General features: G+C 42.1%; 1 protein-coding gene across 4 annotated transcripts in view; it reads right to left on the bottom strand.

Annotated features, from left to right (window-relative positions):
• Positions 1-20,888, bottom strand: part of SORT1 (sortilin 1) — a 69,747-nt gene that overhangs the window by 10,820 nt on the left and 38,039 nt on the right. For 2 of the 4 annotated variants that reach the window (XM_024119734.3, XM_024119736.2), the window contains exons 4-13: positions 18,418-18,520; positions 17,721-17,885; positions 14,575-14,648; positions 11,644-11,693; positions 10,647-10,777; positions 6,701-6,845; positions 5,683-5,838; positions 3,963-4,069; positions 972-1,074; positions 478-646 (exon numbers count right to left, since the gene is read on the bottom strand). In XM_024119734.3, coding sequence (XP_023975502.1) covers positions 478-646; positions 972-1,074; positions 3,963-4,069; positions 5,683-5,838; positions 6,701-6,845; positions 10,647-10,777; positions 11,644-11,693; positions 14,575-14,648; positions 17,721-17,885; positions 18,418-18,520 — 1,203 coding nt within the window. The remainder of the gene's footprint in view (positions 1-477; positions 647-971; positions 1,075-3,962; positions 4,070-5,682; positions 5,839-6,700; positions 6,846-10,646; positions 10,778-11,643; positions 11,694-14,574; positions 14,649-17,720; positions 17,886-18,417; positions 18,521-20,888) is intronic. The other 2 variants (XM_024119735.2, XM_024119737.2) reach the window with 1 other exon arrangement.

Genomic DNA, 20,888 nt, shown 5'->3' with positions numbered 1-20,888 from the left:
GGTGATGGCTTAGTGACTATTATATTAATTTGTAATGCCTATAGTTAATGGGGAAAAGGGATTCACTCAAATAATGGAAGAAAATGCCTTTATAAAAATTCTTCCAAAGGAAAGAAAGGATAGTGACCCATGTAAGAATGAGCTTCTAAGTCAACAAACAGAAATTATATAATAAGAACTTGTAATTAAGGAGTCATTTCCCCTCCAGAGTGCTTAAATGCTCCCATAATATTCTTGTTGGAAGGGAGAAGAGTATTTTTTAAAAGTGACGAAAAGTGCTAGCTAGAGGGAGTCAGAGGAAAAAACAGCCATTTAATTTGAGTTGCCCTAAATGCAATCCTTTCAAGCACCTTCCCTACAGCTCTGTAGAATGCACAAATCTGAATCAGGGACTGTAACTTCCCCCCAACAAACTGACAAACATCCCACAGTTGCTCTCCATGCAGATAGTGTGGGTGGAGCTGAGCTCATGCATACTTAATCACATTGATAGGACGGCTGCTGTGCTCGATGGCTACAATGATGCCTCCGGAATCCAGGATGGTGTAATAGTGAGGTCCTTCCAGCATCTTCAGCCAGGAGTAACCCCCATCATCTGAGATGTACACATCTGGGATCATCACTGAGATGGCATCCCCCACGCTACCTACAACACAATCCACCATCTCGTCAGAAACGAAACAGAGAGGATTTACTGTCAAGAGAATAATTCTGAATGAGTTTATTCTGATTATTTCCCATCATGCCTCTTGTAATTGAAAAAAAGGCCACTGACAATTTGGTAAAGGGAGAAGTCATGTTGCTCTCTGATGAGAGTCTATGAAAAACCCACAGTATCATTATCTTGCAAGAAATTCTGCAAAGGATGGTAAAAGCCACGTATGGTGGTTTTCTCAAAGGGTTTGACACTGTGACTGAGTTTCAGTGTGCTCAGCCACTTCTTCCTGCGGAAGTGAGGGTGGGCTGCTTACCGTGGGCAATGACTATGCCAACAGCATTAGGCTCTGAGAGTGGGGCCATTGGAACGTTTAGTTTCTGGGAGATGCTGTAGGAAGCGTGAATATGAAGGCTGCACTGTGGAAAGAAAGCAAAGCTTAGATTAAAACCAAAGGTGCAATTTTTTTACTCATCTCACAGTCTTCTAATAAGGCTTTGAATGTATTAACCCAGACTTCCGTGGGATACTCTTTTTTAAAAAAACTGTGGTAAAAATCACATACCATAAAATTTATCATTTAACCATTTTTAACTGTGCAGTTCAGTAGTGTTAAGTACATTCACACTGTTGTGAAGCCATCACGACCATGAATCTCTGGAACTTCTGTGTCCTGCAAAACTGAAACTCTGTGCCTGTTAAACAGTAACTCCCCATTTCCCCTTCCCCAACGCTGGCAACTACTATTCTACTTTCTGTCTCTATAAATTTGACTAGTCTAGGTACTTCATATAAATGAAACCATACGGTATTTGTCCTTCTGTGACTGGCTTATTTCACTTGGCGTAATGTCCTTACAGTTCACCCATGTTGCAGCATGTGCCAGAATACCCTGCCTTTATAAGACTGAATATTATTCCATTGTATTTATATACCACATTTTGCTTATTCATTCATCTGTCAATGGACACTTAGATTGCTTCCATCTTTCAGCTATTGTGAATAATGCTGCTTATAAATATGCATGTTCAAATATCTCGAGACACTGCTTTCAATTCTTTGGGATATATACCCAGAAGTGGAGTTGCTGGATCATATGGTAGTTCTACATTTAACTTTTTGAGGAACCCTCATATTGTTTTCCGTAGCAGCTACACAATTTTCATTCCCACCAGCAGTGCACAAGGGTTCCAATTTCTCCACATCCAATCAACACTTGTTATTTTTTATTTTTTGGATAGTAGCCATCCTAATGGATCTGAGGTGATCTCTCACAAATCAAAAATTTTGATTTGCATTTCCCTAATAATTGGTGATATTGAGCATCTTTTCATGTGCTTACTGGCCATTTGTATATTTTCTTTAGAGAAATGTTTATTCAAGTCCTTTGCCCATTTTTAATGTGGGTTATTTGTTCTTTTGTTATTGAGTTATAGGCTCAAGTGGGATATTCTTTTTTTTTTTTTTTTTTTTTTTTGCGGTACGCGGGCCTCTAGGCTCCAGACGCGCAGGCTCAGCGGCCATGGCTCATGGGCCCAGCCGCTCCACAGCATGTGGGATCCTCCCAGACCAGGGCACAAACCCGTGTCCCTGCATCGGCAGGCGGACTCTCAACCACCGCACCACCAGGGAAGCCCTCAGTGGGATATTCTTGATTCTGAAATGCATTAGTATATTTGGGAAACAACTATGCAATTATTTTCGCATGTGTAATCTGTCTTAGTTTACTTTATTCCTGCACTACACCAAAGCCTCTGATCAATATTTAAAGTATGATTCCACACAAATAAACTTGATGAATGCCTGACATACTTCAGATGCTGTACAAGATGTGGTGGTGATTTGAATAAGACCCAGTCCTGTCTTTAAGAAACATTTCTCAGAAACTAGTTGAGCTATAAAGCAGGATGAAAATTAGTGCTTTACAAGAGGTTCAAATTGGTTAAAATGTTAATATTATGCCATGTATATTTTACAGAGATTAAAAAAAAGCTTCAAGCAAACTGCTAATGAAACGAAGAGCAATGATTAGTTCTAACTGAAGATGGGCACTAAGGATGGTTAGGATTTCCACTAACCCTAATGAACTGGGGGTAGGGGAGACAGGTACAACTTCCCCAGGAATAATGTGGGCAAGAGGCAGCTATGTGCAGGGTGTTCCAGGAGCAGCAGAAGTTACAAGGGGTGTGCCAGTGATAAAATGGGCAATGACAATGAAAAGGCAGAAGATAGCCTGACAGGGGAGGAGGGGACCTTCATTCGCCAGATCACAGGCAAAGGGGAACCACAAAGAGTGTTGGGGAGGGAGAGACACAGCAGCGTGAGAGTGTCAAGGTAAGTAAAGAGGCCACTGTACCTGCCCAGGCTTAAGGTGAGAAGGGCAGGTGCAGGGCGAGGCCAGGGTGGAGGGATGGAAAAAGGGGAGCAGGAGGGGGAGAGACACTCCACAGCACTCATGAATACAGAGAAGAGAGAGGGTGTGATGGGGGTGGTGTAGGTACATTTATCTCACACTATCTGAGGCTCTTAAAACAAAACAGAAAGCCCAGCCAGGACAGCAGAGTGCATATCAGCCACAGGTACTCTGAGGGGAGCTTGGAATTATCAACACTGTCACTTTTGAAGAAAACTCCCAGGGTTCCACTAAGCTCCTCTCAAATTCTGTAAAAGTCAGACATAAAGCTTGTTTTTTGTTTGTTTGTTTGTTTTTCCTTTTTTTCTTGGCTGTCAAGCCCTGTCAGTCATGAAACCTGGGATCTCCTGGAGCAATGCATTTGTATTTCTAGTTCTCGGTCTCTCCTCAGAGGGCTCATCTCCTGCTTCCACATGCCACACCGGGTCACCACCGATACCCACCGGCCACGTGGAGCCTTGGCAGAGGGGAAGAGAGGCCAAGTTCTCCTTCATTTGTTTCTGGCCAGTACGGCTTTGCACTGCTCACGAATGGCTGGTCTATGGCTTTCTGTAGAATTCCTGAAGTTTCATAGCTGCCATCATGAACTCCTAACTAATCACCGGCCCATCTGTCCACTCTGTTTTCATTCAGCAGTTTAGTACAACACAAATTGTTAGCCTTCAATTTTGTTTTTCTTTAAAGACAAATAAGCCATAATATTTTGGTCTTTCTTCACCGTTCCTATTTCCTACATCCTAGTTAATTTCAACCCCTCATTTCCAAATTTTCCACCTTTATCTGTAGACCCCCATCAAGTACAAAACTTCATTATTCAAAAGCCTGGCACTAATAAGAGCAGAACAGAATGGCTTCTTTGCTCCAAATACATATGACGGTTGGAGTAAAACAAACCTCGTTCTTATTTTTTGCAGTAGCGTCACATTCACTGTTCTCAGGCTTCCTCAGGTGCTTCCACCTTCCTCCTTGGTCAAAAGTGATCATAGTCTGGATAGAATTATCTGAATAGGAAAAGGATGCTATTAAGCCTGATACACTGGAAGCGCCCTATTAAATTCAGTTTATCATTGCATAACTCTCCCCTAACAGAGACTATATAACACCGTTAGAACCCTGGAGTCCCACAAGCTTGTTACATCCAGTGAAATGGCTCGGTGCTGGTGAGTATGATATTTGAAGGAGGCTTCCCACCTGAACAGGATCCAACTGATCCCAGAAATCATCTACACTGGTACTCTTGTAAAAAGATACCTTTATCTCCTTACCAGCACTAACAGGCTGAAGTCTATTCTTCTTCCTTGTTTGCTTGCCTTGGAAGTAAAATCTACAGTGGGAAGGCATTCTAATCGTGACTCAGACAAGGCCATGATACGGGGCTTGTTTTAGTGAATCTCAAGACTTGAATGTATCTGCCTAAGTTTCAGTTAATAATTCTTAATTTCTGTCCCTCTGCCACTCCATATCCTATCCCTCTTTTACCTTTTCCTTTTTTTTCTTCATGTGTCTTCCCCATTCTCTAGTCTTAATGAGATAAACTGTTGCAGGTTTAAATTCAAAGATATTATGCTTTGAATTTCTCAAGGAAAATCAAAAAAGGAAGCAAATAAGGTAAATTTCATTTATTCAATAGATGTTTTATTGCCTGTCCACTACATGAAAATTGCTGTAAGGCTTTGGGAATATATCAGTGAACAAATCAGGAAAAACAACTTTGTGAAATATATATTCTAGTAGGGTGAGGCAGACAAACACTAGACATTGTACATAGGTAAATTAGATAGTATGTTAGAAAATAAGTGCTATGCAAAAGACTTGCACAGCTAGAGGGGGACTGAGAGTGTGGATGTGTAGGGGCAGGCAGACTGACATTTAAAATAGGATAGTCAGGGCAGGTCTCATCAGAAAGTAACATGACCAAAGGCTGGGAGGAGGAAAGCGTCAGCCTTGCAGATATCTGGGGAAAGAGAGAGAACAGTCAGTGCAAATCTCTCAGCCACGCGTGTGCGATTCTGGTGTGTTTAAGTGGTAGAGGGCTGGAGTGACTACAGGAGAGTGAGCAAAGCACAGAGGAGATGGAAGTGAGGTCAGGGAGGAACTAGGGTGTCAATATCACTTGGACTTTGCAAGGTCTTTACAAAGTGAAAAAAAACATCCCCCACCTCCTTCCAAAAAGTGAATACATAAACAAAACCTAAACAAATCTTTGTACTTTAGAGTAATGTGTTTACTTGTACAACTGGGCCACAGTAAAGGTAAGGTCTGAGAACCACTGAAGAGAATGCAAGAGGAATCTCGGCTGGCTATCACTCCGCCCTCCACCAGGCGAAAAGCAGTAAGTGGTCTAAACTCCTTCCTGTAGGCCTGAACCTCCCAACACAGAAGACTTACTTTATAAACAACGTAAAACCCCCCAAATCTTTCTTTCTGCCTGATGCTGTTTTGTTATTTCTTAGTTCTATTTACCAAAACTTATTTAAAATAGAGAGCCAGAATTTACATGGATAGCCTTGTTGACTAGGCAAGCAACATTACTGGGGAGGATAGGATCCTCAGTTTCCCCAAAAGCCTCCACCCCCAACATGTTCAGCTCAAGGAGAGCTGTGCCGAGACCCACCTTCTGAGAGCACACTTGTCATGTAGACCCCACGGAGGGAGGTCACGTTGGTAAAGTCTGTCTCGCCACCTGTGGTTGTGTAGAGATGTCGGTCCAAGGACTTGGAATAGACAATGCCTCGATCGTCCGAGGTAAATATAGTGCCAAATCCGGTATCTGGAATAGGCAAACAAACAAAAACACTGAGTCTTGGGAGGGAACAGAGAGAAAACAATAGTCGAGTCATACACATGACACATGATGACTGACTGCACACATCAGCCAACTGTCTCTCTTCATGATGTACACGCAGACCTGAGAGTCAATCAAGGTTTGATACTCAAGATCTTCATGGCCATCTTTAATTCTAGTACCCAGCTTAGTGCCTGAAATATAGTAGATGCTGAATTTGTTGAATAAATTAATCAGATGTTACAGAAAAGCTCTTCTCAGTTATACTCTGGTGGCAGAGGCACTGTATTTAGCTTCATATCTTACACATCTTTAAATCTTTACACTCTAAAATAATGCTTCTCAAACTGTGGTGAAAGGTCAATTTTAAAATTTCAATTATGTCACAAACTGATGCTTTTGTAAATATAACAAAAATTTATCACTAGAAAAATGAAATACAAAAGAAAGAAAAAATATAATCCTCAAAATTTTTTTTATTATTAGAGACAACAGACACAAAATTTCTTTGTCAAAGGGCTGTAAGAGTTTCTAAATGCTTGCTCTTCCTTTCCATACATATTTGGTAATAAAGAATTTGCAAATCAGTACCAGTCCTCTGACCATTCTTTGAGCAGCACTGCTCTAGAACACCTGGACATACTATACAAACCACCTTAGAGGGTCAAAGCAAGTGGCCTTTTTTAACAGAGGCTACATATCATCTCTAAGACAGAGTATTCAGTAGGCCACTAATAAAGTCCTAGGGGTAAAAGGAAAAATTGACATGTAAGAAGGAAAGCTACTAAAATAGGGTGCGGAGCTTAAATCTCTGTGCTTCAAGGGTGAGCCGCTGCACAGCTCTTACCTCCAGGTTCGTCTACATGCATGAACACCATGTCATCATTAGCTGCTAGAATAGAATAGAATTGTTCCTGCCCCACAGAGGGGAGCTGGGCCATGCTCCATGTGTCGCCTTGATCTGTTGACACATGAATCCTTCTTGTTGTATCCTGGAACAAATGCCAATATTTATCTTTTAAATTTTCTACCAAGATGCCATGTGCAGTGACACGAATAGGTACATTATTATTAATAATTATATGTATCATTATCCATTTCCTCACTGGGTACAACTGTTAAAAATGAAAGGGGGGCTTCCCTGGTGGCGCAGTGGTTGAAGAGTCCGCCTGCCGATGCAGGGGACGCGGGTTCGTGCCCCTGTCCGGGAAGATCCCACATGCAGCGGAGCGGCTGGGCCCGTGAGCCATGGCCGCTGAGCCTGCGCGTCCGGAGCCTGTGCTCCGCAACGGGAGAGGCCACAACAGTGAGAGGCCCGCGTACCGCAAAAATAAATAAATTAAATAAATAAATAAATAAATAAATAAATAAAAATGAAAGGTCCTAGTACCAATCACCAAAGCTATTTCTAACCTCTTGCAAAGATCCAGGCACTGGAACAATCCATCCTATTGTAAGTAAGGTTATCCTGGTTTCCTCTTTGGCTTCTTCATTCTGGTGTGGCCCCCTAAGATATTAACCTCCTAACTTCTGACATGCCAATTTCCTTCAATAGAGATTAGGGTTTGTCGGGACCATCATTAGTTTGGCTCTATAGCCATTCGCATATGCTTGCTCAGATAATTCTTTTTATTTTTTAATTGATTAATTACTTTATTTGTTTATTTATTTTTGGCTGCATTGGGTCCTCGTTGCTGCACACAGGCTTTCTTTAGTTGCGGTGAGTGGGGGCTACTCTTCGTTGTGGTGTGAAGCCTTCTCATTGCAGTGGCTTCTCTTGTTGTGGAGCGCGGGCTCTAGGCACGTGGACTTCAGTAGCTGTGGCACGCAGGCTCAGTAGTTGTGGCTCGCGGGCTCTAGAGTGCAGGCTCAGTAGTTGTGGCGCACGGGCTTAGTTGCTCCACGGCATGTGGGATCTTCCTGGACCAGGGCTTGAACCCGTGTCCCCTGCACTGGCAGGAGGATTCTTAACCACTGCACCACCAGGGAAGCCCTCAGATAATTCTTAAAATGATGACTGCTGCATAGAAGTTTGGTCCCTTTGAGACAGTCCTGGCATAATCCAAAGAATTAGATAATTAAGGGTCTAGAAAATGGAGATGAAACGCAGGCTTGGGAGATCATGAGGGAAGTCAAAATGTGACATGTCTCCTCTTTTTTTTTTTTTAACATCTTTATTGGAGTATAATTGCTTTACAATGATGTGTTAGTTTCTGCTGTATAACAAAGTGAATCAGCTATACATGACATGTCTCCTCTTTAAGGAAGGCTCTCAGAACAGCCATGATGGAGGGAACATGCCAGGCTGGGAAGAGGCCAAGGAGAGTCAGAAATTAATAAAACGAAGCTGATCAGGGAGTATTTAGCTGTTAAAAGGAGTCTGTTGAGGAGGCAATTAACACGTACTGTCTGATAAATAGTTTAAAATAGCTTCTAGACACAGTTTAGCCAGGGCACAAGAATTAGTCCCAGAGCCTCCTTATGTTAAATACTCTTCAGTGACAAGTACATTTAACTTATTTTTCTAACTCACATCTTAGATGTTTACTGTGAATCTTACTGTCACTGTTATAGGTAGAAACTAGAGTTCAAAAGCACACAGCAGAATTTTAATTTTGTAGCAGTATAGTGTATAGATGACTACCTCTGGAATTAGACAGTCTGGTTTCCACCAGGGTTCCACCTCTGGGTGACCCTAGACAAGTTACTCAATTTCCTCAAATAAAAACCGAGATAATAGTATGAACTTACAGGGTTGTTGGGAGGATTATTATAAAACTGCTCCAAGGCGTGATCTGTAGTTACTATGTCTACTTCCCCATCTCCAATTCTCTCTGAACCCACTCCAATCAGCCTTTTAACTTCAGTACTCCAAGGAAACTGCTTTCATCGAGGTCACCAACAACCTATACTTTTCCAACTCCAGTGGATAATTCTCAGAACTCATCTAACTACACATTTCAGCTGAGTTTAACACAGCTGACCACTTCTTCCTCCTTGAAACATTTCTTTCACTTGGCTTTCATGACATCATCTGTCTTATTTCCCCCACCTCACTGGTCCCTCCCTCGAAGTCCTCTTTGCTGACTTGAACAGTCTCTTTCCAACCTTTCCCTGCTGGGGTGATTCAGGGCACCAGGTGCTCAGCCCTCCCACCTCTTCTCAACTGACTCATTCCTCCACAAGATACTATCTAGTCACATGGCCAGATGAGATTATACCATATGATTACACCATATAATTTTGGGAGATTCATATACCCAAGTGTTTACTTGACATTTCCACCTAGATATCTAATAGGCATCTCGCATCCAAAGCTGAATTCTTGATTTTCTTCCCACAAACTTGCTTCTCCTGCAGTCTTTGCCGTCTCAGTAAATGGCACCACCATTCACCCAGCTGCTCAAGCCAAAGACTCTAAAGTTATCCTTGGTTCATCTTATTCTCTCACAATCCGCATGTAATCCATCAGCAAACACTATTGGCGATACATTTAAAAATATATCCAAAATCTTACCATGTCTCCCTTCACCCACTGTTAACAGCCTGGTCCAACGTACCACCTCTCTCACTACTGCTCCCGCTGCTTCTATTCCTGCCCCATAAGGCTACTCTACGCACACCTATTCTGTCAGAAGAGAAGGCCAGTTACGCCATTCCCCTGCTTGCAATCTTTTCACAGCTTCCCAACACGTGAAGAATGGAAGCCAAGGTCTTAATCACAACCTACAAAGGCCCTGTGCGATCTGGCCACTGGCTGCCCATCTCTGGACCACCCTTCCCTATGCTCCAGCCATGCTGCTCTTCTCACTTTTCTTCAGTAGTCCAAGCATGCTCCAGCCTGAGGGTCTTTGCACTCACCGCTTCCTCAGCCTAGATGTCCACATGGCTGTGCTCTCACTTCAGTCAGGTCTCAGAGAGGCCATCCAAACCACCCTATCTAAAGCAGTGCTGCTCCAGGACTTCCCTGGTGGTCCAGTGGTTAAGAATCTGCCTTCCAATGTAGGGGATGCGGGTTTGATCCCTGGTCGGGGAACTACGATCCCACAGGCCGCGGGTCATCTAAGCTGTGCGCCGCAACTACTGAGCTCGTGTGCTGCAAACTACAGAGCCCACACGCACTAGAGCCCACGTGCCACAACTAGAGAGGAGCCTGTGCACCACAGTGTAGATCCCACACAGCTAAATAAATAAATAAATAAATAAAACAGCGCTGCTCCAATTCCCGCCTCTTTCTATGTATTCACTCTGCTTTAGGTTTCTTCACAGCTTTAATCATTACCTGATATTATATCTTATTTATCAGTTTAGTATCTATCTCCCTACTTGAATAGAAACTCTGAGAGCAGGACATTTATCTGTTTTGTTCACTGCTATATTCCCAGAACCTATATACCTCAATTAATGTTACATATTTCCATCATCTTTATTGAATAATAAGCAAGTAGATTGCTTTTTTCAGAATCCATGTCTGAGTAAAGCCCAAACACTGGATCTACATATCCCAAAACAAATACCAGAATTCAGTTGGTGACATAGGCCAAAGTACAGAGGAGCCCAGAAGAGTCAATCAGCCTCTATAAAAAGAATCACCCCCAAATCTTACAGTGATATTAAACATGCAAAGGGCAAGTAACTCCATCAGTACATGTAGTAAAAGCTACCTATTTGAGGCATAATTTATTAAATATTGCAAGAGGCAAGAAATTCCATCAGTACATGTAGTAAAAGCTATCTATTTGAGGCATATTTACAGAAATATCAGAACCCATAGAGAAGAGGGAAACACCCACCTTATCAGCCATCACAGAGGCAAAAAGGAAACGTCCCCCAAGACCAAATGAGTAGATTTTCACACCAATGGTTTTGAAGCTTTTTCCCAAATCTGAAGTTCTCCGTAATTCCAGTGCCCCAAGGTCAGCTTCTTAAACAAGACAAAATATTAATTAAAATTTCACTTACTGGTGAGCCTCTAGTTCAAAACAATTGTTTTAGAATTGTTCTTAGTTTTATAGCAAAAGAATTTTTAATCCTATGCATGTTAATCAGGTAACAATATAAAAGGATATAGAATTAGACATAGGAAATTCACAGTTGGGTTTCATCTTTATACATGTGAGGTTTTATATTGGACAGAAAGACAGAGTTTACTTAATTCCAATACAGTGTTGCATAAAAACACCACAGCATCCTGCTTTACTTTCTTCATGACACAGTTTGCAATTATCTTATTGTATTTTAAGTTGTCTTGTTTGAGTTTTGGTTTTCCTGTTGATCATCCAACATCCCTACTTGAACTGAGGCTCCATAAGAGCAGGCCTTGGGTGTCTCGTTCTCGCCGTCCTGAGAATGGTGTTTAGCATACTACTGCAGGTGCTCAAATGAATGGATAAGTGAAAGATTATGCTTTCAGCTTCGAAACTGTGCTGCTGATTGGAAAGCCAGTGGCTTCCACCAACACAAACACAATCCATGTTCTTTGGCAGAAATCACTATGCATTTCAATTTGTTATTGTTTGTAGCCTCATATTTACTTTATGTAAATACATTGCTAAAATTAAGTATAATGTCTCTGTGTATAGGCTGCATTTTTTATTTGATCGAGGCAGAGTATAGTACTTAGTTGTTTGTACTTTCAAGATTTTAAAAATCACTAACAGCTAGCTATCTTTAGCTATTAAAATAACAAGAGAATGGGAACATCTTTGATGCTTCTACCTCTTACAACCCAGAATATTCTACCATGAATGGACACCAGGACACTCTTTTCTGGGACTAAAATATACTTACTGCAGGAGCCATTCACATAGGTGGTAAAGAAGATGGTGTTTTCTGATCCCCTACAATGAGGCAAAGACAGAGAAAAGACACGGTTCAAGACTGCTAACAGACTGCATCAACCTTAGTCACTTAGCTCCAAGCAGGTCTAATAAGGGTCACCTATGGGTACTAGCCAAAACAGCCTTCTTGGATGCTGTACACCGGTTCTTTCACAGCCTCACATCAAGGTTCCCACAGTCTGGTCCCAGGCATTTTCCACAGGCCACTACTTCTTTATGTGAACTCTTCCAGACGGTCAAACTGGTCTCCTTACACCCTCCAAACCTGCCTCTTGCATTTGCTCATATTATTTCCTTCTTAAAACACTTTTCTCTCGTGTGACCAAATCTTACCCTTACAATCTTCAGGCTCCAGGTTAAAATCTAACTCTTCCATGAAGCGTTCACTGTCACTCTAACTGGAAGCCTTCTTTGGTGCAAACTTCTAGAGCAGTGGTTCTCAACCAGGGATGATTTTGCTCCCAAGGGACATTCGTGGTTGTCACAACTGGGGGAGGGGGACTGTTACAACTGTTTAGTGGGGAGAGGCCAGGGATGCTGCTAAACATCCTGCAATGCTCAGGCTTTTCCCCTGCAACAAAGAACTGTCCAGTCCAAACATCATTAGTGCTGAGGTTGAGAAACCCTGTGCGAGAGCCCTGTGCTACTCTGTGTCAACCACTTGGCACTCCTTTGTCTCCTGTTTGGCTATTTTAATTGCATAGTGTTTGCCTTATCTCTCCTACTACACTACTGAGTTCTTCAGGGCAGGTACTAAGTTTTATGCTTTGTTGTTTCCCCTTAGAACCTAGTTCAATGCTTTGCATGAACTAAATAATTTAGTTCTTTCACCTCAAGTAGACAACTAGGTCAGAGGTTGAATTATTTAAATTCTAACTTGGAAAGGGAGTTTCCAGGGAACTAGATTTAGACCTTGATAGTACTTATAGATTAGCACCAGCAAAAGGTGCTGGGTCTCAGACACAGAGGACAAACTAGTGGTTACCAACGGAGAGAGAGAGGAGGGGAGGGGCAAGATAGGGGTGGGAGATTAAGAGGCACAAACTACTATGTATGAAATAAATAAGCTACAAGGATATGTTGTACAGCACAGAGAATACAGCCCATGTTTTTAAACTATAAATGGAATATAATCTATAAAAATTTTAAATCACTGTTATACACCTGAAACTAATATAATATTGTAAATCAACTGTACCTCAATTAAAAAGGGTGCTGGGTCTGAGCATGTTCTTTCAGAACTTTAGATTGTAAATTCCTAGAAACCAAAGATCTAAAAGGTGAGTAAATAGTTACCAGAAGCCCAGATCTTATATTTAGACACCATGCAGAGAAACAAGTTACAAAAGTAAAAAATCTTGTATAGGATACAAAATAAAATACCATTTTAAAATAACGTTTTAGTTTTAAAGATGAGTTTGCTATTTATTTCTTTTAGCTTTACTGAGGTATAACTGACAAATAAAATTGTAAGATATTTAAAGCGTACACTGTGCTGATTTGATATACAGATGTAAAGGTGAGTTTTAATGATCAAAATTATTATAGTCTTATTTGAACACACCTTACATATTTTAGGTCTATCAGGAGTGAAATAATTTGTTAACTTAGTTACTTTAAAAATTCCTTCCTGATAAGACCATATAAGATATAAACACAATTAATTAAAATACATAAAATGAAAGCAGATGTGGCATGTGTACCGTAGTGGTGCTGTAAAAACCTCATTTAACCAGCATTTTCTAAAAAAGGACGCTTTACTTAAGCACCATTTTTAATAGTTTATTTTGGTAGACATACTTGGCAATGTCTATATTACACATTTCCCTATCTCCCTAGGTAGAGGACATTAAATAGTGAACTCTTCCTTGGGATTACGGACCATCGTCGTCAACATCAACCGTATGAAACGGTAACACAGTGCTCCTATTGGAAGTTACTAAGGCCTGTGTGCTCTCTTGACACAGCACTAAATCCTTTCATCCCATTGCGTTCTCTCTCTCTGCCTACTCTGAGAGTCCTGCCTCCATGTGGCTCCCAGGCAGTGGACTCTCAGGCTGGCCTGTGCTTGCTGTTCACACTCATATGCCCCACCTCTGGCAGCAACCTGCTATCAACTGGGAAACCAGATCAACAAACTTGCTGAAATTAGTCAAAGAGAAAGAAGAGAGAGGCTCTAAACAAGGGTCTGAGCCTAATCAGAGTTTTGGAGGTATGAAGACTCATAATTCTTGCTCAACCGTCCCCCAAATTCCCCAAACAAATCTTTCACAGAAGGAACAAACTAAAGCCCAGAGAGGTTAAGCCTCGACTAGCAGCCGATCCAGGTGAGAACAAAGGTGACATGACGCCCAAGTAGGAGCCTCCTCCGCTCCATCGTCTGTAAGCCGGGGTTGGGGAGGAGCACCGAGAGAAGTGAATGGATTTTGGTGCACAGATAGTGTGACTCTGGCAGTCGGGAAGCTCTTTGAGCTTTCTTCCTGATGCCTCACTACATTCCACATAACTGAAATGGATCTCTAGAGGAGATCTCTGTGTGCAGAGAAGTACGTAAGTCGCCGAATCAAAGCTGTACTTTATGCTCTTGCAACTGATGTCACCGTTTACATAAAATCAACCGTTTGCAGGCAGCAGCTACTCAGTAATGTGCCTTGTTTTATACTTTACATTCTAAAACTTAGTGAGACTAAGTCTTCTTTCCCAGAAGAATCAGAAGCTCCTCCAGGTCAAAGTCTGTGGCATACCCCTCTCTTGTATCCCTTATGGCACCCTAAAGAGTACTCGGCACATAGTAAGTGCTCAATATTTATTCCTGTGACTTCTGGCAGCACCGTCAGGAAAGGTTTAGGGCCCTGCACAGATGGAATGTTCTGTTACTCACCATTTGGCCAAACATACTGCTTTGTGGATTTCTTCCCATTTTCCCCCAAAATTCTTGGACACCCACAGGCCATTCTGAAAGATTATAAATGACTTATCAAAATTCCAGCTTTATCCTGTGCAGCTGCTTGTATGACCTTTAATAACTCATATCCAATCATTCAGGACAGTAAAAACACACACTGAAATTCCATCCAGGCTTCCTGAGCTCCATAGACACACACATGGTTTATGGGGGCCCCTTTGGGGTCTTGCAAGTTCAGAATAACAAATGCTTATGAAGTGCCTACTGTGTGCCAGGCACCATACCAGACGTTACATTGAGGATACAAAGATGAATACGACACACTCCTTGTTCTCAAGGAGTTCACAGTTTAACAAGGGGTGCACATAAGAAAGTTCAATACATGCGTTAAGTGTTACGGAAATATGGTCTCTGGGGTAAGAGCAGGGAAAGGAGGGACACTGCATCAGAGATGGTTTGTGAAGAAGATAGCTGAGTCTTAAATGAGCAGTGTAACCAAAAGAAGGCAAATGGGAGATGAGATATCACTGTACAAAGACAGACTAGTACAAGCAAAGGCAGAGAGGTGATGAAACATCTCAGTGTATGCAGGGAGCTAAAGCCTTCAGACACAGGTGGAGCACACATTCCAAGGTGAAGACAGGAGAGCCAGTGCTGGGTTGGGGGTGCACTCCTTCTATGCCATGATGAGGAATCTGGTCTTTCTTTTATATGAGGTACTTGAAGTAGGTGAATGACACAACTAGTTTTACTTTTTTAAGAGGAATACTTGGATGACAATGGGAAAGATGGATTTCAGAGGGTTCAAACTGGAAGCAGGAAAAGCAGTGACTAACTGCCACATTAGTTCATTAAGAGTTAGTGAGGCCTGACACCACAGCTGGGAGGAGGAGGCTCAGGAAGAATTTAGATGCTGGAGTCCGTAGAACTGGATGGCTTTTCCTGTAGGGCAGGACAGAGTGAGTGAGTGAGTGAGTGAGTGAGTGAGTGAGTGAGTGAGTGAGAGAGAGAGAGAGAGAGAGTGTGTGTGTGTGTGTGTGTGTGTGTGTGTGTGTGTGTGTGTGTGTGTGAGAGAGAGATTCTGGGTGAGGGGAAAGCAGCACTGTGGAATCTTTAGCCAGCATAAGGATGAAGGGAAGAACAACATGTCTGAGACACAGCAAAGAAGACGTCAGCTTTAGATTGAGTTTGAGGGACCTGTGGGACATCTAGCTAGAGATACCCAAGGGACAGCAAGATAGGCATCTGCAGCCCTAGGAAGAGGCCAGGACCAGAGACAGGGATTTGAGACTCTTACGCATTACAGTGGTAGTAAAATGGTAAGAGTGGAAGAGACTGTTCAGAGTAAAATGAGCAGGGACTTAAGGGGAGGTTGAAAGGCGTTTAAAAAAGAGACTAAGAAGCAACCATCAGAAGGTAGGAAAAAACCAAAGGGAATGATGTCACAGAAGCCAAGCAAGTGGAAGGATTGGTCAATACTTTCAAGTGCAGCAGAGACTGACAATTTCAGTTACACTGGCAACACGAGCCTAGTGGGCCCAGATTCAGTGGAGGTGGGACAGAGGTGTCCCGGTACAGCTGAAATTAAATGGTGCTGATCTAGGCAGAATTACCTTCAGTGCTCCTCCACTCTCACCCACCATTCTTCTTTCTTTAACTTTTCCTCCTCTAGTAATGTTCACCTCCCAGCATTTCTAATCTACCTAATTCTCCTCAGAAACAGGAAAGGGTCTGGTATCACCTATTTGCACTTTAGTACAAATTGGCCCATCTTCTCCACCCTGATTATTTGTACTTCAAACTTACCCTTAATGGGAAGCAATTTCAGGTATAAAGGCAGATTGTACCTGCCTCTTCCTGAGGATAGCCTGGTTTAATAAGCTTAAGATACTTGATAATTCTGATGGGGTGGCCAAAGGCAGATCAATGGTTCTGTCCATTCCTATGGGGGTCTCTTTGTTCCCTCGAAGGGCCTTCAGCTCAAGCTGCTGAAAGCCAATTCCCAGTAATTGTTGCTTTAAGATCTAAAGCCTACCCAGAAGGCGAGTTTCCTTCCTCTGGCCTCCTTTGGCTAAGCTTAACTCTGACCTTCCTTGAGTCCTCCAGCCTCACCTCAGCTCAAAGATCTGCCCACAGAAGGCCCAGAACCCAGACCTCTCTTCCAAGTGCCCTTCTCCTCCTCTCCATGCCATCCGTTTGTTCAGCCCAACTTGTCTATATTTGATAATCCTATTTCTGTCCCCACAATGGTCATTACAGCAACAGTTCTCAAATTTTAGTGTGCAGGCTCAGCTGGGGAGCTTGTTAATAACACTAGCAACCTCGCAACCAGAAGTCACCAACATACTATATCTGGATCAGGGCCAAGGAATTTGTATCTTAAACCAGCCTCCCAAGGGTTTCTATCTGATGTTGCTGGTCATTAGACCACACTCTAAGCAATAAGATGAGAGACAGCCACATAAATATAGAGTGCAATTATGACTATCATAGTCTAGCAACTCAGCCACTCTGGGCCCTTAACATTCATGATAAAGGAGACTGATCCTCCAGGAAAGGAAAAGCTGAGCTGCTCCTCAGGGAACTTTCAGAAGAGAGGTAGAAGGGACAGGGAGGGACACTGGTTTCTGGGGAGAGTATAGGAATGTGGTAGGGGGTGCAGGGATTTAAGACTCTGGATATTTAATACATGGGTGTCAAAGACAGAAATCAATAGGCTTTTATACCAAGGACCTAATCAAAAAAATTATAAAGATGTGGTTTGGCCATAGGAAAGGAACAATAACAACATAAGGAGTTTGACAATTTATGCTTGTCCCCTGTAGAACAAGAAGGATTACATTAAACTGTTTTCTAGTCCATTATTCCAACAGCACATATCTGTTCAATTTTTTAAAATTTTAATGACAACTAGACATCATACTTATCTGGAATAGATAGCACATGAAAACTGTGCCCTTTACCATATAGGAAAAAATGCAAAAAATACATACGTCATACCATAAGAAGTCACTAGAAAACAGTCCAACATAAAAAGCATTACCTACAGGGTCGTTTTAAGACAGTATATTTTGAGACTATAAAAATGCAAAAGGCAAGACAAGCTCTTCAACTAAACTTACTTCAGTGCTGAGAGCTAAAAGATAATCAGAATTCTGAGGACTATACATCATCTGAGTCAGAGGATGAAAAGGGAGATTGGTCTGAACAAAGTTCTTTGCAAAATCTGATGATCTGAAGATTCTTCCTCCATGACTTCCTCCCGACACCTCTGCTGTTAAAATCACCTGATTAGGGAGAAGGAAGTTCAGCATCAGGGTATAATACTATGAAAGTACAGGAAGTTCTTGCACCATTTTCACCAGACATTTGTTAAGAAAATTTTAGTTCCAAAAGTAAGAAGAGTTATAAAAACAGATTAATTGGTACACTCTACTCCTCAAGTATTAGTCTTATCAAAAAATACTGTCCTGAATTGAGCCAGTACATTATATCTATGAAGTTGAGCCTGGTCAGTTTGAGATTAGCCAGTTTCCCCAAAGACTAAAATGTTGTCTTAAGATGTATACCTTATAATGCTAAATAACCACCACATAATTATGAAGATTTTTGGTGCCTCTTGGACAGGGTTCAAAAAAAGAACCTGTGTGCTAAATTCCATTCTTTTGTGATCAGTATTAAATCATGTTTAATTTTTAAAACACAGTAATAGTAAACTAAATATATTGCTGTGTATCACTGGATCATTCAAATATCAACATCTGACAGCCCTGCATATGGTATCATGCACAGCTTTGTATATGTATGAATGAGTCTCACCTTCCCAGAGTTCTCAGGACCAATAGCCATGCCAAATTCAGTCCGAATGAAGGTGTTATTGATGAGATTTGTAATGTCCTTAAAGTTCTTTCCATAGTCCTCACTGACAGGAAGAAAAAAAAGACAAATTTAGAATGCAGAGGTCATGGACACTGTTGGGTTCCCACCCAGCTTCCATCATTCTCGCCGACTTTACTGAAGCACTCACCCTCCTCAAGAGGTCACAGCTTCAGGGAAGTTGATTCTACCCCTACTTCCAGTGGTGGGCCTGATTAGTGGAAAGAAGTTCCAACCCCTCATGGGTGATGGGGTCAGGAATGAGGGGGTGATCCAGGCTGAGCCAGTAAGGCAAAGGGGGGAATTGGGGTCTATTAGGAAACACATTTAAGACAACCACCTAATGAAATGATCTGTCTTCCTTTAGATCAGTGGTTCTTAACCAGGGTATTTTTGCCCCATCCCTCAACCCCACCAAGTAAACATTTGGTAATGTCTGGAGACATTTTCCATTATCATAACTCAGGGTTGAGGTGCTACTGGCATCTAGTAGGTAGAGGCCAGGGGTGTTGCTAAACATCCTACAATGCACAGGACAGTCCCATAAACAAAGAATTATCTGGCCCCAAATGTCAACAGCACAAGGTTGAGAAACCTCCATGTTGTAGTATGTGAATGCAAAACAAAAAAGTGCTATGAGCATTCTGATACAATGAGAACACAACTTGAAGATGAAGCCAACATAAATGGATAGTACTGCTGAGGTAATTCTGGAATTCCAGAGAAGCAGAACCTATGACCCTGGATTGAATGGACCCTGAAACCCATCCTTCCTCTGTATTTAGTTATGAGCCATGAATTCCCTTATTATTTAAGCTAGCTCGAGTTGGGATCTCTAGTAAATGTAGCCAAAGGCTTTCTAACTAATCTACCAATGCACAGTACTCACAATAAAGCTGTAAGTTAAGTCCCCCACCAAAGTTACCATCCCTAAGCACAAGTCTCTTAATGCATGCAGCACTCAGCTAGGGAAGACAAAGAAACTTAATCTCAACTCTTGGGTTGGTAAAGCTTTTCCCAAAAGTTCATTCCAACAATATCTTTGAGAGGTATTAAATTCCATGTTTAGATTTCAAAAAATAAAAGAAAAAAAGTCAGTAGCTGTTTAATTCTGACAGGTTTAACACTATACACAGTTCTGCTACGATATATAATGCTAAATCTTAATATTCATTAAGTTTCAACGTCCACGAGTGGTGACCACTATGTACTGCAAGTTAGTTGCCCAGTGATAAATGCAGTGTACAGTGGTCTTCACTGATAGTATATATGACTTAAAAGATGGTACAATTTTGGTAGCAGCCTCAACAGAGAAAGAATCACAGAACCACAGAACATGAGAGATACAAGGGACTGAAGAGAACACCTTGTCCAACTCCCTCATTTTGCACATGAGGAGGTTCAAGGGGAAGCAATTCATCAAAAGTCAACCAGTTAATTAAGGGCAAAATTGAAACTACAGTCCAGTTCTCTTAACTCTCAGCCCCAAACTTGAGACAACTTTTAATTATGTGTTAGGAATTCTTCCTTTGCAACCTGTGGTCTTTCTCTTCCTTGCCAGGGCTTGTGGCCTGGCAGGAAAGATCAGCTTATAGGAAGGTGGAGAGACACAGGAGGGAAGAATCTCTCAGTGTCTGTACAGGTCCCTGACAGTATGCTAAAGCAAACTACATGTGACTTTAAGTTGTCTTCCCATCTCTTAGAACATACACAGAGAAGACTCCTAGTTAAATAAAACAGGGATTAGGTACCACCCAACTGATTCCCGTATTACCCTTTCTTGGCTTTGGAGTACAAGAGTTCTTATCTTCCCAACAGCAGGCCAAGAGATATGCATAGGGACTTCCCTGGTGGCACAGTGGTTAAGAAACCATCTGCCAGTGCAGGGGACCCGGGATCGAGCCCTGGTCCAGGAAGATCCCACATGCCGCGGAGCAACTAAGCCCGTGCGCCACAACTACTGAGTCTGTGCTCTAGAGCCCGCGAGCCACAGCTACTGAGCCTGCGCTCTAGAACACGCAAGCCACAACTACTGAAGCCCATGCGCCTAGAGCCCGTGCTCCGCAACAAGAGAAGCCACTGCAATGAGAAGCCCGCGCACCGCAACGAAGAGTAGCCCCCCGCTCGCCGCAACTAGAGAACGCCCGAGTGCAACAGCAAAGACCCAACACAGCCATAAATAAATAAATAAATACATTTATTAAAAAAAAAAAAAGAGATATGCATAAACATGTCCTAGCTCTACAGTGCTTGTATCATCAACAGCTCAGACAACGTCTTAAGTGGTTTGCAGTGGCTCGATTATCACCCGCTGACATGTTGCCGCTCCTTCACAACATCCCGGGGACCCTCCACAACCCTGCTGACAAGTCTGCTTGCTTTTCAAGAACTTGGCACAACAAACACATCCCTGC

This window comes from Physeter macrocephalus, chromosome 4 (assembly GCF_002837175.3).
Source record: "Physeter macrocephalus isolate SW-GA chromosome 4, ASM283717v5, whole genome shotgun sequence".
In the NCBI taxonomy this organism is placed as follows: domain Eukaryota; kingdom Metazoa; phylum Chordata; class Mammalia; order Artiodactyla; family Physeteridae; genus Physeter; species Physeter macrocephalus.
Note: the sequence above shows the minus strand (reverse complement) of the source record. Positions and strands in the feature narration are given on the sequence as shown.